This window comes from Scatophagus argus, chromosome 14, assembly GCF_020382885.2.
Source record: "Scatophagus argus isolate fScaArg1 chromosome 14, fScaArg1.pri, whole genome shotgun sequence".
In the NCBI taxonomy this organism is placed as follows: Eukaryota; Metazoa; Chordata; class Actinopteri; family Scatophagidae; genus Scatophagus; species Scatophagus argus.
In genome coordinates this window covers 7108768-7124641 of record NC_058506.1, presented here as the reverse complement: position 1 = coordinate 7124641, position 15874 = coordinate 7108768, and the positions used below count along the sequence as shown (strand labels likewise).

General features: G+C 40.5%; 1 protein-coding gene across 5 annotated transcripts; it reads left to right on the top strand.

The window, feature by feature from the left end:
* The first annotated feature begins 5581 nt into the window (after positions 1 to 5581).
* LOC124070997 (protocadherin alpha-C2-like) lies at positions 5582 to 13702 on the top strand. 5 transcript variants are annotated; one of them, XM_046411412.1, is made up of 3 exons: positions 5583 to 8210; positions 10048 to 10084; positions 11065 to 13702. In XM_046411412.1, the coding sequence occupies exons 1-2, from the start codon at positions 5778 to 5780 to the stop codon at positions 10057 to 10059; spliced, it is 2445 nt and encodes an 814-aa protein (XP_046267368.1). In that variant the 5' UTR covers positions 5583 to 5777; the 3' UTR covers positions 10060 to 10084; positions 11065 to 13702. The 5 variants fall into 5 exon arrangements, with proteins under 5 accessions (XP_046267364.1, XP_046267368.1, XP_046267366.1 ...); XM_046411411.1 differs by having other exon boundaries at positions 5584 to 8210; positions 11062 to 13702; XM_046411408.1 differs by lacking the exons at positions 10048 to 10084; positions 11065 to 13702 and adding an exon at positions 9846 to 9943 and having other exon boundaries at positions 5582 to 8210.
* The last annotated feature ends 2172 nt before the right edge of the window (positions 13703 to 15874 follow it).

Genomic DNA, 15874 nt, shown 5'->3' with positions numbered 1-15874 from the left:
GACTCTTCCATCAAGATGTCATAGTCTGGTTCAAAGGCAATAAACTGGAATACATCTCCAACAGCAACGAGCTCAGGTAAATGGGATTTGATGTGTTTGGGGGCTGCTGATTCTCAGTGAGATCACAATGAATGTCTAACCTTAAAAAAGGTTCATAAGTTCAGCAGCATGCAGTCTGTTACATGTGGGTTGTCCTTGTTCTAGTCATTTTAATGTAGACACACCTTGTTGTCTTCTAGGGACAGCTGTACTAAGTGCAATGCTGTATGTAAACTGTGCTAACAAGAGACTTTAGATCCACCAGAGTAGAGGTTTCTACCTAAAGCTAACACGTTTAAGATATGTTCTGTATTTAAAGAAAAAAACTCTTAATGCTATACTCAACAGTGAAGAGAATCTTTATTGGCATTTTCACAAACGCTGTAAATCTAATTTGGATAATCATTCTGTATCACAGTTGCATTCGTCTTATAAGCTGTGCTTCTATCATCTAGTCATGCCTGGTGCATTTAGTGACAGGTCATTTGTTCGCAACTCTATGAAGTGTGAAAGAAGTCCAGGCACAATGCATAAGAACTATAAGCAGCTGGTAGAGGTATTACAAGGGTAACCATACAATCATCTGGACATAAACAGCTGGGGTTCATTGGGTTCACTGTATCTGCGGATGATTACTCACTTATGCTGAGGAGGACAAATCACTCTGTATCTAGTCAATGTACAGCATATATTAATATGAATAAATCTGTACTCAATTTTGTAGTTGTTGTTTTTTGGGAGAACAGACATACTTTTGTTCCTGACAGCAGTGGATGATGTGTAGAATCAATGTGTTTACATGGCTCTGAAATAACTGCAAGAGTGACTTAGCATTATTTTAATTAATTTCACCGTGGACAAACAAACACATCAGAAACTTGAAAGCAGTAATATAGTATATAGTAATATTTTTAAATCTTTTCTACCATTAAATGCTATCAGAGCACAGTGTGAACAGTATGAATTGCAATTACAGTACTTTTGTGCTAACTGATTACATCAGTCTGCAATCTTATGGCACTGAGAGCATTTAATAAAATGTGGCAGGTGCACTGACTACCTGATTTCTCTCAGAAAACAAGGTGAGGGCAGAACTGACCGCTCATCTCATCTGCCCTAGCCTCGCATTGTGCCTGTAAAAGAGCTCTTTGTAAATTCAGTCAGTTTGTGCCCAGATGCTGACGCTGAGACTTGTCTCCAGAGGAGTCAGAGGTGTGAACCGAGAGGTGATACTAGGACAACAACTATTAACCCCAGTGCACAATTCTAACCATTTCCTCCCAGTTCCAGCTGAGATGGAATCAAGTATAATCACTTCAGCCAATTCCCAAGCTGGCACTGGAGCTGTGTATGTGGGACCTATGGAAGAAGAAGCTGTCATTATTACTGTTGCGTTGTGACTTACAGCTCTGAGCATCATTTAACCTTTCCCTTGACATTTTGGTCAGTAAACACAGGGTTACAGATTCTACTCTGGAGATGATCCTCCAGATCGATTGCCTCTTACTGAGCTATAGCAGACCAGTGGGTTAATCTTGAGCTTGGGTCTGACTGCATCAGTGACCTGCTTCATGTTCAAGAAGCTGAATGCCAAAGGCCAGCTTAAGATTTGTTTTGAGATCTCTGAAGATCAAGTCACAATGATGAAAGAGAAAAAAATGAATATATATCCCGGTCATTGACAGACTACTGGGTGTTTAAAATACAAATCCGGATAATCCCACATCTACATCCCTCCAATAATTACAGATAATCAAGCCAAGTTTTAACATTGACTGTATCACAACCACTACCAAAAACAGCCAGGTTTAGCATTCAGGATATTTGTCATGTGCTATGAGCAGAAACACATAGCATATGTGTGGTTTCATTGCCAATGTCCAATCCAAGTTGTTTTATTTCTTTCTCTTTTTTCTTCTTATCTCTCCTAACAATACGTGGCTGCCACAACTCTGGCTGAGCAGAGAAGGCTCCCCATTCTCTCCACTAGAGGGAGCCTTTCTCCCACAGACCTCAGTTTTCTGGTCATCCAAAAGGTCGACCCCAGTCAAGTTCTTCAACACCAAACTCATCCAACCATGTCTTTATGGACTTTGTGCACTGGGGCACAGTCATGCTGGAATAGAAAAGGGCCGTCACCAAACTGTTGCCACAAAGTTGGAAGCATAGTTTTGTCTAAAATGTCTTGGCATGCTGAAGCATTAAGATTTCCCTTCACTGGAAGTAAGGGGCCGAGCCCAACTGAAAGACAGCCCTATAAAGAGGTGTGCCTGGACACTTTAGTCTATGTAGTGTATGTTAGTACATGGTGTGCATGCTCACCATTTTATTTCCATAATAGACTTGACTAGACAAACTTAATCCCCAAACACACATATATGGCAAATTCTATAAACACATGACCATGAAATAAGATAAGATTTTCCTTTACTGTCTCACAATGGGGAAATTCGAAATGGATCTTTTCATGTCTCATGTTAGCCAGGAAAAGAGCTCTAACATCCTTTTGCTCCTATTCTGCATGCTGTTACATGGGGCATGTGGCAGGCAGCAGACATAGCTTTTAGTAAGTAACAGCTATGACCATGAGTCATACAGCACTTGTTCAATTAACAGCTTGGTGAAAATTGCCTCTGGAGTTATTTGAACTTCAAAGAAGAAAAACACTGTATTTTATTAATTATAAAAATAAATAAATAGACAACCAAAAAAAAGAAGAAAAACAGTTAAAACATGACTGTGTCCATAAAGACATGGCTGAATGAGTTTGGTTTTGAAGAACTTGAGTGGCCCACACAGAGTCCTGAACTCAACCCCATCCAACACCTTTGGGTTGAACTGGAACGGAGACTGCAAGCCATTCCTTTTCATCCAACATCAGTGTCTGACTATTGCTCTACTGCAGGAATGGGCAGAAATTCCCACAGAAACATAGGACCCACTCTATATTAATGTCTATGTATTCAGAATGCAATGTCATAAACATCCGTGTTGTTGAAATGCAGCTGCCGTACAATGTGAACCATGTACAATGGACCACTGAGTCATTCTTTGTAGATGAAAGCTATGTGGCTACCTTGCTACATGACAGTGATATGGGAGACAGCTTTGTCCAGACAAACTTACATTAGCATCAGGCATCACGTCACAACATTTTTAGTGTAGCAAAGTAGTTTTACAGGGAGAATATCAAGTTTTGTTAAAGATACCACTTATATATACTAAGTAAATGAGTCCAAAATAACTCTTCAAATGCATTAAATGAACAGATAATACAGTGAGAGAGTGTGAGTGTGTGTCCTTCAGTAATTCTCTACATTGTCACTGGATGGAGCTAAAGGAAAGGAATGTTGAGAACCATCCTCATCTTATCAACCATCATGTCTGCATCTCTAATCTCATATCATCATCAACTGCAAGGCAAGGACCTCTTGCAGAATCACAATATTGCACCATAATATTTGCAGGAACCATCAAAAGGGCAGAGAAAGATATGAAATAATAAAATACAAAATACCCACTGCAATCTTCCAAGTAGAGGCTGGGTTGTTTATTCTGAGAACTAAATTTTACAAAATAACAATTAAAAAAAAAATCTATTGTTGCTAATAATTTGTAGTTTTCACAAATGTTTAAATTTTTACTTTCATTGTTACTCTATCTAATGATGGTTAACAAATAAATGAATAAAATAAGTTTCTTTGAGCCACATCAGTTTGTCGGGAGTTAGACAAGTACGAGTCCTGAATCAGTTGGTCAATTTACTCGGCTCCTAAAAATAACTGAGATTAACAAATCTCCCTCTTTATGAACCCAGATCTGTTGAGTTCTTTGCTACATGTGCTGCTAACAATCCATATAAAAATGGATCTTTATGTTATACCCCATTTGACCGAGATATGGCTCTCAGTTACAGTCACAAGTCCTTTGGATCCGGCTCTGTTTGGTGCTATGGGTTCTGCGCACTCAGTCGAATCAGTGGGTTACAGCCTGATCCACATGAGCTGGATTGGTTCTGTTTCTGGCCATGCAGGAGGTTATTCTAACCCAACTCCGTCGGCTCAGTGAGTCCCCTGATGAATAACCGAGAAACCACTGCTAGTCCAGTAGACAGTTTCTTGCTAACAACTACTTAGAACAAATGGAGTAGGTTTTAATCACAATGAATGGCACAATTCAGAGTTTGAATTTACATGGGTTGTCAGCAGTGATGTTACACTACATTATGTTTATTTAATACCCTATATTTATCCCAAAGACATGACACCACATAGAAATCTAACGTGTAGCTAATATCTTGGTGGTACAGTGCTGTGCTATGCTCCAATCTTTAGTTGGAAGTGAAACAGTTTGTTATGTGTTGTATAGTGATGGGAATATTGCTTGCATCCTCAATTGTGCAGACTCAAACTTGCATGACCCAAGAGGAAATGGGTTTCATTGGTAGGTTCTGCATGATACTGACTCAAGTGACTCAAAGGACTCAAGTAACTTGGCTAAGTATATTGAGTGGTCCGGAAAGATTAAAGTCAGATTTGCTATGACTACTGGGAGTCTTAGAGCTGAGACAAATCAAACTTGCAAGGAACTATATGAGGATATTATTTTGGAATTATCAGGGATATGTTTCCTAACTTTAGAAAAATAGTTCAACTGATATTTCCTTAAATAATATTAACTACAACTTAAGACTACTTGTTTATCACATGCAATCCACCAACTGTACTCTTTTAGGTCAACATGAAATGCAAGTTGCTGCAGAATATGTTGAATTAAAAAAAATGTTTTTTATTTTTGAAAATTCTAGTATCAGACTTTCCATATGTACAGACTTCACAGGGCAACTCCATATGTGTTGTTTGTCAAATGTATACATAGGTTACAGTGCTACAGCACTTCTCTCCTCCCTCAGCTCACACACAGAAGTTCACTGAGAAGCTGAAATCTGAGCTTGGAGGTGGACTTATTGGAGAGAGAGAGGAAAAGAGAGAGAGAGAGAAAGCAACAAGCAACAGTGATCAAGCAAGGTAATGTGGCAATGGAGATATTTTCTGATTGTCTCACAGCGTTTTCTTTTTCAAAATACATAAACAATCCTGCAGAAAGGTATGGTATTGCTGGATTTTGTGTGAATTCAGCCCATAAACACTTATCCATCCATCCATCAGTTTTCTATACCGCTTTATCCGTCAGGGTCACGGAGGTTGGGGGGACTGGAGCCTATGCCAGCTGAGTACTGGTCACCGGTCAATCACAGCACTGACACATGCTTTACCCTCTGTATGCATCTAATCCAGCCACTCTGGTTATGTTCAAACAGATACAGACCTGCACCTCACCAAATCAAAAGAGGGCCAGTGGGTTTATATGCAGCAATGTCATCATCCAGAAATCTACCTCAAGTCACATGGGGAAGATCATTTAAAACCTTTTGGGAAAATAACATTTATGAAAAAATGTAAATGACCTCAAAAACGCAAAAATACAAATTAAAGGGAGCCACCTTTTAGTTTCAACGAGGCCACCCTACATCAGCCTACACAGATGCTGCCTACGCCCCTGCAGAGCGCTACTGTGAGAGCCCAGCTCCTCCAGTTTTACCGTACCGTATATGGCCTAGTGCAGCTCCAGCTACAACGCGTGGAGGCAAGAATGACACCGGCGCTCCCCTACATCAAGACAACCTGATAGTAAGGACGGATCTGTTTCATTTCTAGATTTAAAGAATTACCAAAATTATGGCACTTGCCATTGCACCTTTACGGACACGATTGATCGTGGCTGTTTTTGCATTCATTGCACTGTGGGGAAGTGCGCTTTCCATCACTCGGTACTCTATTCCGGAGGAGATGGAAGAGGGCTCTTTTGTTGCCAATCTGGCCACAGATTTGGGTCTGGATGTTCGCAGTTTGGTGCAGCGCAGAGCAAAGCTCGATGTCATTCACAGCAAAAATTACCTTGACATTAACAAAGAGACAGGGGAGCTGATAATCCGAGAGAAGATAGACCGGGAAAGCATATGCATGACTAAAACAACCTCGTGCTTTTTGAAAATGGATGTCATACTCGAAAACCCCATCCGCATTTTTAACATCGAGTTAGAAATCATGGACATCAACGACAACGCGCCCGTGTTTCGCAGAAGGACAATGCACTTGGACGTTTCGGAGGCAACCCCTCCCGGTGAGAGATTTTCATTGACAAACGCTGTAGATGCGGATGTGGGGGCGAATTCAATCAAGACCTACTATCTCAGCGAAAGCAAATACTTCAACATCGACATACAAACTGGCAGCGACGGTTCCAAATATGTCGATTTAGTGCTAAACGGTAATTTGGACAGAGAAGAGCATGCAGTTCATAATTTGATTTTAACCGCTGTGGATGGAGGGTTGCCTCCCCGCTCCGGAACAGCCAGCATCATTATTAATGTGTTGGATATCAATGACAACGCCCCCCTGTTCAGTCAGCCGGTATTTGCGGTCAACGTTTCAGAGAACTCGGCTGTGGGGACAGTTGTCATGACCTTAAACGCAACAGACTTGGATGAAGGCACGAACGCTCAGTTAGTGTATTCATACACACTGTACACCTCAGAGAAGACTCAAGAGCTCTTCTCACTTGATCCAAACTCAGGTGAGATCAGGGTGAAGGGCGTGATCGATTATGAAGAGAGTTCGAGTTTTGAGATGTACGTACAGGCTCAAGACAGGGGGGTGAACCCACTGTCAGGTCACTGTAAAGTCATGGTGTTCGTCACAGATCTGAATGATAATTACCCAGAGGTGACCATCAAGTCTGTGAAAAGTGCAGTGACTGAGGATGTCTCTCTAGGCACACTGATCGCAGTGGTCAGTGTCAGCGACAGGGACTCTGGGGTCAACGGGGAAGTGGAGCTCACTTTGAGTCAGCAGCCGACTTTACCATTCCTCCTAAACAAATCGTCAGAGGGTTACTTTGAGCTGCTGATCTCAAAGCCACTGGACAGAGAGATAATAAGCAGATATGACATCATGCTGAGGGTGACAGACAAAGGCTCGCCACCCTTATCTGAAAACGAAACCATCACTTTAGAGATTCTTGATGTCAATGACAATGCTCCCATGTTCTCTCAGCCCTTCTACACAATCCATGTTGTGGAGAATAATCTACCAGGGGCATTACTGACATCTCTTAGTGCATTTGACCCAGATCTCAACGAGAACCAGTACTTGGTTTATTTCATAATGGAAAAGGAGATTGTTAACACATCTATGTCAATGCTGTTCTCCATCAACCCTGAGAATGGTGATCTCTATGCCCTAAAGACCTTTGATTACGAGAGAGAGAGGGATTTCCTTTTCCACATCGAGGCTAGAGACTCTGGTGTTCCCCCGCTGAGCAGCAATGTGACAGTTCACATCATCATTTTGGACCAAAATGACAACACTCCTCTCATAGTGTCACCTTGGCGGGCGCAGGGCTCTGTTGTTGAGCAGGTGATTCCGAGGTCCACAGATAAGGGACACCTGGTAGCCAAAGTGATTGCAATTGATGCTGATTCTGAGCAGAACTCCAGGGTCACATATCAGCTCCTGCAGATCAGTGATACAACCCTATTCAGCCTGGACCAGTACAATGGTGAAATCCGGACAACAAGGATGTTCAGTTACAGAGACCCAAGACAACAGCGACTGGTGGTTGTTGCCAAAGACAACGGTGAACCTGCCCTCTCCGCTACTGTCACCATCAAGATATCAACAGTGGAACATGTCATGTCCTTTTCAGAGACCACAGAGCTGCCGCTAGAGTACGATGTCTTCACAGACCTAAACCTGTACTTAGTCATTGGTTTAGGCGCTGTGTCATTTCTGCTATTGATAACCATCTTGGTTATTATTGTGCTGAAGTGTCAAAAACCAAAGCCAAAGGCCATCAAGATCCCCCCAGCCAACAGAAACAGCGTAATCAGCAGGAACAGTGTGATCAGCCAGAGAAGTTCTACCATCGCAGATTCCACCCTGATCTCCAGCGATGCCTACTGGTACAGTTTGTTCCTCGCAGAGACCAGGAAAGGCAAAGTGGTCGTGAGACAGCCAATAATTCCCAAAGGAGCTGGGTATTTTGTGTCCAGTATACCCAGAAGCATAGGGCCAAGTGAGACCACAGACTCCAGAGCATCCACACTGGAGGTATGTATAAATGAAGTGGTAGCTCAGGCAACACAGTGCTGATAAGTCAACTAATTGGTGTGTTCAGGGAAACAGAGATTATCTTCAAGTGGCAGGTTTTGCAAAATAAAGATGGATGACATGACAGCTCCAATAAACTGAAGCCAGCATATCTGAATCGCCACCTGGTGGCTGGCTACAGTGTAGGTCATAAATTCCTCCTCTCCATGTTGGAAGATGGAACATGGGCCAATATAAACTCAAAGTACATGTTGCATAATTTTTTCCAAAGATAGAGTCTGTTACTTTTTCTAGTTCTTATCACACTGATGTATGTTCAGGTGTTCATTTTTCCTGATAAGTTTAGTTTTAATTAGTTATTTGGGTGAAACATCATGATTGACAGCTGATCCCTACTCATGATTGAACGAGTGGGTTCATGGGTGAGAACTCGAGCATGTGGCTCCTGGTCCAATACTACTGTGCAGACTTTGGTTGTTGTCAGGGACGTCACCAGGACAAGATGGCCATACTCGTATCCGAAATATTTTTACAGCATTTTGTACAGTGGAGTAAGTTGAGATGCATCATCCATGTTTATATATGTCAGCGGTCTTTGACAGATACCTGATGTGTGCATGGTTTTAATTCTGCAGTTGTGGATTTTACACAAAACATAAAATAAGTTTACAAAATAACCATACAAAATTAAACCAGCGGTGCCAACATTTAGGGTGACTATGGCTTGGGACCCCTTGCAAAAAGCAATGTCTACTTGGGTCCATTTGTCAGATTTCAGATGTCTATCAGTTGTTATTAGTTCATCTGGAGACGCATTTTCTCTCTAAGCAGCTCAGATGGTTTGATGCTTGAAAAGGTAAAATGGTTTTGTGAGTTCTTGTGTTCATCTTGTGACCCTCTGGAGGGGACACAATTAGGTTGGGACCCATTGGACTTACACAACTGTGTATCCAAGCTCCTAAAGTACAGAACTGGTAGTGGGCGCTGATGCGTCAATATTAAGAATGTGATAATGCTATATATTATAGAACAAGTTTTTATGTATTACTGATATTTGAAGTACATTTTGCTACTAATATTTTTATTAGTTTACTATCATTATTAGTTTATTACTGCACTTTTAAGTATGGTTTTGAATGAAGGACTTTTATTTGTGCCAGTGTAGTTTTATTTTACTGTTCTTTAAGTCAAGGATCGGAATGTTTCTCCCACTACTGTGAAACTAAGTTACAACAAAGATAAGAATAAAGTCGTGCTGATTTTTATTATCACTGTATTTCTTGAGAGAACTTGAGAGAACACTTTTATTGCATAATTAAGGAAAACAAATAGCCCCAAACTGAAAATGTGCCACTGTTTGATGTCTTGTGTAATATGTAGGTCATTTACTGCAGATGCATAATACACAATCAGAGCATAACTGGTAGGCGTATGGGGGGGGGGGGGGGTGTACTTCAAAGACACCCAGACATGGAGGGATTTTCTTCAAGGACAAGAAATGTACTGCTGTACTAAGTGAGGTGCGTCATGCTGGGTGTCTGTGGAGTATCTAGCAGCACTCCTGCACACAGTAGACTGTTCACTGCCAGTGAAGAGTTGCTGTAACTAACCCAGATGTTGTTTGCTTTTGTACAGCTGGACCTGCAGACTAAACAACAAGTGATCCACTGAAAGATTAAACAGTATGAATATGCATAAATGCACAGGTGCATGTGGAGAGGAAGAAAGAGAGAGTGAGAGAGAGACAGAGAATGTGTGTATATATTCTGTAAATGTGAGTTTGAGTGTCTGAGTTTCACATTTTCCACTGAACTTGTCTCTTTCTTCTGTTCTTAAGTTCTCAAAATGAAAGGAAGTCCATTCTACAACTGGAGGTATGCTGGTTGCTAACTACATTCGGTAGAGCCACTACAATTGTATAGATATTTTCTATCCTTTTTTCTATTTGGTACACATTCTTGGTTTGGCTCAAAAATCTGTTTTGATAACCTGGCACAGTTCCCCAGTACAAATCTTTAGAGTAGTAATGCTTTGGTCAACATATTCTCTCGATTAAATAGAGCAGTTTCCATTTGCCCCTGCTCGGACTCTGTCCCTCACCAATATCAAACTCTGTTCCAGTGCAATGCTATTGTGAGGACTCACATTTAAATTGGCCAGTCTCTCAAGTGCGAAAACCTATCAGCTTACTGAGGGTGGAGATTAGGATAAAATTGGCTGCTGGTCAGACTTTGTGTTGTGCACATCTGGCGAGCTTGGCGGAGATTCAGGGCAAAGTGATGGCACAGGCAGGAAAAAGGGATTATGGAATGAATTGTCCTCAATAGGTTCTCAGCATGTAACATACCTCAGAGCAGTGACTGTATCAACTATCTCCACATCTTTGCACACAAGCTCCGTTAGGGCATGTTTCAAATTAGTGGGAAATGACCTACAACAATGTTATTCTTTTTGTTCTCTCTGTAGTTGTAATATTAGCCAAATAGCACATTGTGATGCCTGCTTGTGCATGCTTTAATTACGGTGTCTGCTTCTCTATCTTAGTTAATGGCTTTGTCATATTTTATATTAGCAGTGTTTAATTTAGTCTGATTTCCATGAATGATTTGATGAAAACTCAACAATCCTCAACAACAGTCATTCAAAATATTATGTTAAAAAGCAAAAAGGAGCCTAAATATAATCATGTTGCTGATCTAGCCCTGGACTTAAATGTCCTTGAAGCCCAGTGACACTTCAATGATGGTGGCAGTAACCAGTCACAATCCACTGTTGCATGAGTGAGGACTTTCTACAAGTTTATGTCGAGGTTGACTTCCTGTTTTGGCTAATTCTATGCTCTGTCTCTTAGCAGGAACCCAGAAGAGAACTGCCATGATATAATCATCTCTTCATGGGAGTCTCTGGCCGAAACCCTTCCCCCGTGACTCACAAAGAAGATGTAAAAGAACTGTCCTCCCTCAGTCCCTCAGCTCCAACTGTTCTTTCTCTCTAGCTCGTCCAATCCCCCATACAACCATCAACTAATCACCTCAGCTTTCTACCTTCTTTTCTCTGTAAAGCATGAATCTGCATGATTCTACAACATGTTCATAGAACTGACACCATTTAGGGCAGGATAATTTGACATTTTTAGGTTTGTCTCATGTAGTAAATCATTTCCTCTCTAACGCTCTCAAACTCCTCCATGGACGAGTTTGCCTTCTCTCCAGGGTATACGCCGTGTGCTGTAGTTCTAGAAACCATCATTAGCTCACCATAGAGTATATGTAAGTTGCCATCATGCCATATTTTTTAAGCAAGGGTTCAAAACACGCCTATTTACAAATACAGGTATGAATCAGGGTGAATATGATTCTTCCATAAATCTGATGAATACTGAACTGTAGTTATGTCAGTGATTCAGGCTTTCTACTTGGTGTTTTTTCCGTTTTGAACAATCATTTCTGCTGTATAGTGAGTCTTGGTGTTCAACAAGACTCACTCCCAGCTAGAAACAGGTCTGATTTTAGATTTCTCCATTTTTTTACAGTGTTGAACTTAACAATGATGAATGTGTGAAAACAACAACAACAACAACAACAAAAAAAAATCATAAAAGAATGAAAGAAAACCAACATGGAAAAAACAAACCTAGGAGACACACTGTTTATCTTTGTATTTGATTGTAAATACCATAGTTCTTTAGAAATGACAATGAGGTCAGAGAAGCAAAAAGACTTTTGACACTAACATCAGGTGTGCAGTTCATACCTTTTAGACATCTGTGCTGTTAAGAAAAGAAAAGAAACAGTTGACTGGGCATTTAGTTATTTGGCTGCAATGGGGAGGGAAGAATTACACAGCAATATCAAAATATCTTAATCGTGATAACGTTTACGCTCAAAATTGAGCAAATCCTGTTTCAGCCTGTCCCCTCTCAGCGAGGATGCATGGGGGTGGTGAGTCAGCAAGGACATATGGGGGAGGTGGTCAGAGGTACTGTGACACCACAGGGTGGGGCCAGAATGGGGGTCAAAAGTCAATTCAGTTATCTTTATAATTACGCATTGCCACACTTCAAAGCTATTATTTTCCAAGTTTGTGCTAATCGGTTAAACAATACGACTACAGTGGAAACTAAAAACAAAATATTTTGTCAGGTTCAAGAGTAAGAATATTAAAATGTATTTATCTTTGTCATGGCACAAGGGAATATAAGGTGCAGGCAAGGTGTTGTTTTATGAACATTCATGTTTTTATAGTATTTTATGTATGAGGTTTTAATGCTGCTTCTGTGAGCTTCTTCAAAGGCATTTTGTGTTGCATATTTGTAGTTTAGTGCATATAATGTTGTTTTGATAGTGTGCATAAGTTAAAATTGAAACTAGAGTACTTTTCTTGACCTCAGAGGTAGCGCTGTTGCACTACTGTGAAGCCCAGGACTTCAATTTCTCAGACAAAAAAGGAGCTTATGAGGACCAGTAATTAGGGTGCTAAGTGATCAAGTCTATTTGGGTGAGGTGAGACTGGATTTTGAGAAGGAGAACATAGCATTAATTATGGCTGCAGTGTTCTAGTGCTGACACTGCAAGACAGAAAACACTGCAGAACACACAGAGAATATGAAGCAGATGACAGCACTTTGAAATGTGCGCTGAATCTAAATGTAATCCAGTGGATATATATTGAGCTGCATGCAGTGAATCTTTGAAATCTCACCTCTCTCTTCCTCTCTCACTGTTGCCTGATGTTGGTGTTACACTAGGCTGCCCAGACATAAACACTGCTGTCTGTCCGTCTGTCTGCCTGTCTGTCTGTCAGACTGACTGAAGACATCACTTAATAATGAGGGATCTCTTGCTGTGGAGAACATGTTATGTGTGCAATCAATGCCTGAACCGGTTGATTCCAACAGTGCTCAAAAGAATGAGTACATTGCATATATATGATGAGTTCCTTGCGTGCCTTCTGCATTGTGAAAGATGTATATGACTGTTGATGAATGAAATAATGGCATGTCAGACAATATTACAAATTACAGTCACCCCAATGGTAAAATACCTTGAATTGCTAAAGCTGTTGTTGGAATAGGGGCTCAGCCTTTCGGTCTCAGAGCAGATGTTCTATGAAGAACCAGTAGATGCATTTACTGTAAATTGAAATGCTTTATACTTTGTGTTTTTTATACAGTAGACTTTTTGATATCTTCTGTATTCACTGTGATCCCATTGCACAGGAGGTGCTTGTGCTTGACATAGTAAAAGTGTGTTTTTTTCTCATTTGTGTACACAGCTCAGTTTTTCCTCTGCTCAGTTGTCAGATTGTACAGTATGCTATGAGAGTTGCATCAAACGTCACGCATTTCCATCCCACTTAGTGGATCCAAAAGAGTATGGGAGAGAATGGTCTCGCTTTATTTTCAAGTCTAGTTAATTGTTGGATTTTGGTGTTGCTTATTTGGCTTAAATGTTCTGCCTGATACTAGTTTGAATAAAGCTTTTTAATCTGTCGTTCTGTTGTGTCTGTGATGAAAAAAATGAAACAAAGTTATCAAAAGTGACTTCTGGAATGTGACACTGTCTCTCTCTCTCTCTTTCTCTGCCTCTGTCTCTCTCTGAAATTCCCTTCCATACACAGATTTTGACCCAGTTTCTCTGTATAACGCACAGCACTAATTCTTGGAAATTGAAAACTAAATAAGGGAGATGTGCCTGCAGTTCAAATCACAGAAGCAGACAAATAATAGCTTTGTCAGGATTAGTGAAAGCCGAGAGCCAAATTGCATAGTCTGCTTTTCACTGTGACCACACAGGGCTATCACTCTGCAGCCCTGCAGGAGACTGATGTGTAAAGGCCCCATGAATTTGTACAATAGATTCGCAATGAATGAAGTTTGCCTGTGCTGCTGACCTTAGAAACAACTCATAGCAGAAAATGCAAGCATATTTACACACATCTAGGGTTTATGGATAAATTCAGCAGTGCTACAATGTCAATTATATTCAATAAAATAAAGAGAAGAAGATTTAGGTTAGAAATGCTATAGAGATCTAGTAAAGGGGACATGAAATTCAAAACAGTTACATTGCATAGTTGGTGAACCAGTGGTTATCACTCATATTAAAGGCCTTAAGGTCTTCTGGCTACTTGTGCTTTAAAAGGACTGGAAGTAGGTCGGAGGAGATAAGCAGTGCACCTGTGGCTACATTCATCTGTCCTGAGTATTGCTATAGTAGTTGCCATTCCTCCCCAGTGGTCTGCATTCTGAGGCCTGGTGCTGTCCATGATGCTGGAAGTGCTGTGCAACCCAGCTATGATGCACTGGGGTGCAAAAGACTACTTTTTAATTACACTGTTTACTTGAAGGCAAAATTGCATTTTCTGATCCTGTTAAAACATTTCCTCTTCAGGGTTCTCTTCCAAATATTTTCACACATGTTCATATTATTTCAGTTATCTCTCTATACAGGATTGTAGGTAGGAATAGTATGTATGGCAACTGTGAATAGCCACCTGTGTCTCTGATTTGTTCATCAGTTCTAATACTATGAGCCGTGTTGAGAAAGACAACACAGTTGAATTTTCAGGCTGAGGTTTCCTATCCTGTACTGAATCCTCCACAAGTAGACCCTGTTTCTTTGCTCAGTGCGTACTAGGCTAGAAAGTAGTCCTGACATGACCCTGAACAGAACCAGGCCAGTCTAGAAAATCAATGAATAAACTGTGTGTGCTTTTAATATTGTCTATACATGTGTATTACAGGAGGAAGCAATTAGGAGTTTACAAAACTCTCCTTTTCCTCTTAGGTGGTAACCTGAGCTTACCTTATGTAGAATTTTAATGTTTCAACAGTGCACATATCAATCACAAAAAAGCAGCAGCGCTGAAAAACTTTCTCATCTCCACAGTAAAGTTGTAAAAGCTTTGTTAGATGAAGGTTTATACTTCAGAAGAGGCATGCAATTAAACACCCCATTATACACCATCAGAAGTTCTTTGTGCAGTGCTGCAGCGCTTTCATTTCTATTCTCCAGGCCATATTATCAATCACTTTAAAATCTTAACAATGAAAGAAGTGTTTTGTTTGCACAGAAGGAGACTAGCAGGCTAGTGTATTGATCCACTAAGTGTGTTTCACTATAGAGTACTGGATTAGAATATTAAAAACGGAGATTTTCAGAGATGCGTGCAAGCCGCTTAAGCATATTTTAAACAGATTATATGGATTTGCTCAATCCTGTCTAGATTTGGTCAGTATAATAGTAGTTTTTAAATCAGTTTCAAAGTATCTATTTGCATTACAGATTTCTCAGGAGGAATCTTAAACTTAGAAGTAGTCCCTTTTTATATTGTACATATAATGTTGGTTTAGTCCTGAATATTAGAAGGCCAATTCCCTGCTTAAAGCAATACATAGATGGCAACAGTCAATTCAAATTTAGGCATGTAGTGGAATTTTAGCAGGGATGGGCTCTCTGGTGCCCTCTGTCTGCACTCAGAGGCTTGGAGGTTGTGGAGGAAGTGAGGGTGAGTGATGTGTCATCCTGTGGAAGAACGGTGCTATCATAATCAGTGCAAATCATAGCTGTTAGTACTCTTACCATCCGGATTACATTTTTAGGAAGATCTTTTAAAACTCTGAAACTGATATAGTTAGGCCACACCAGAGCAACTGCAAACTT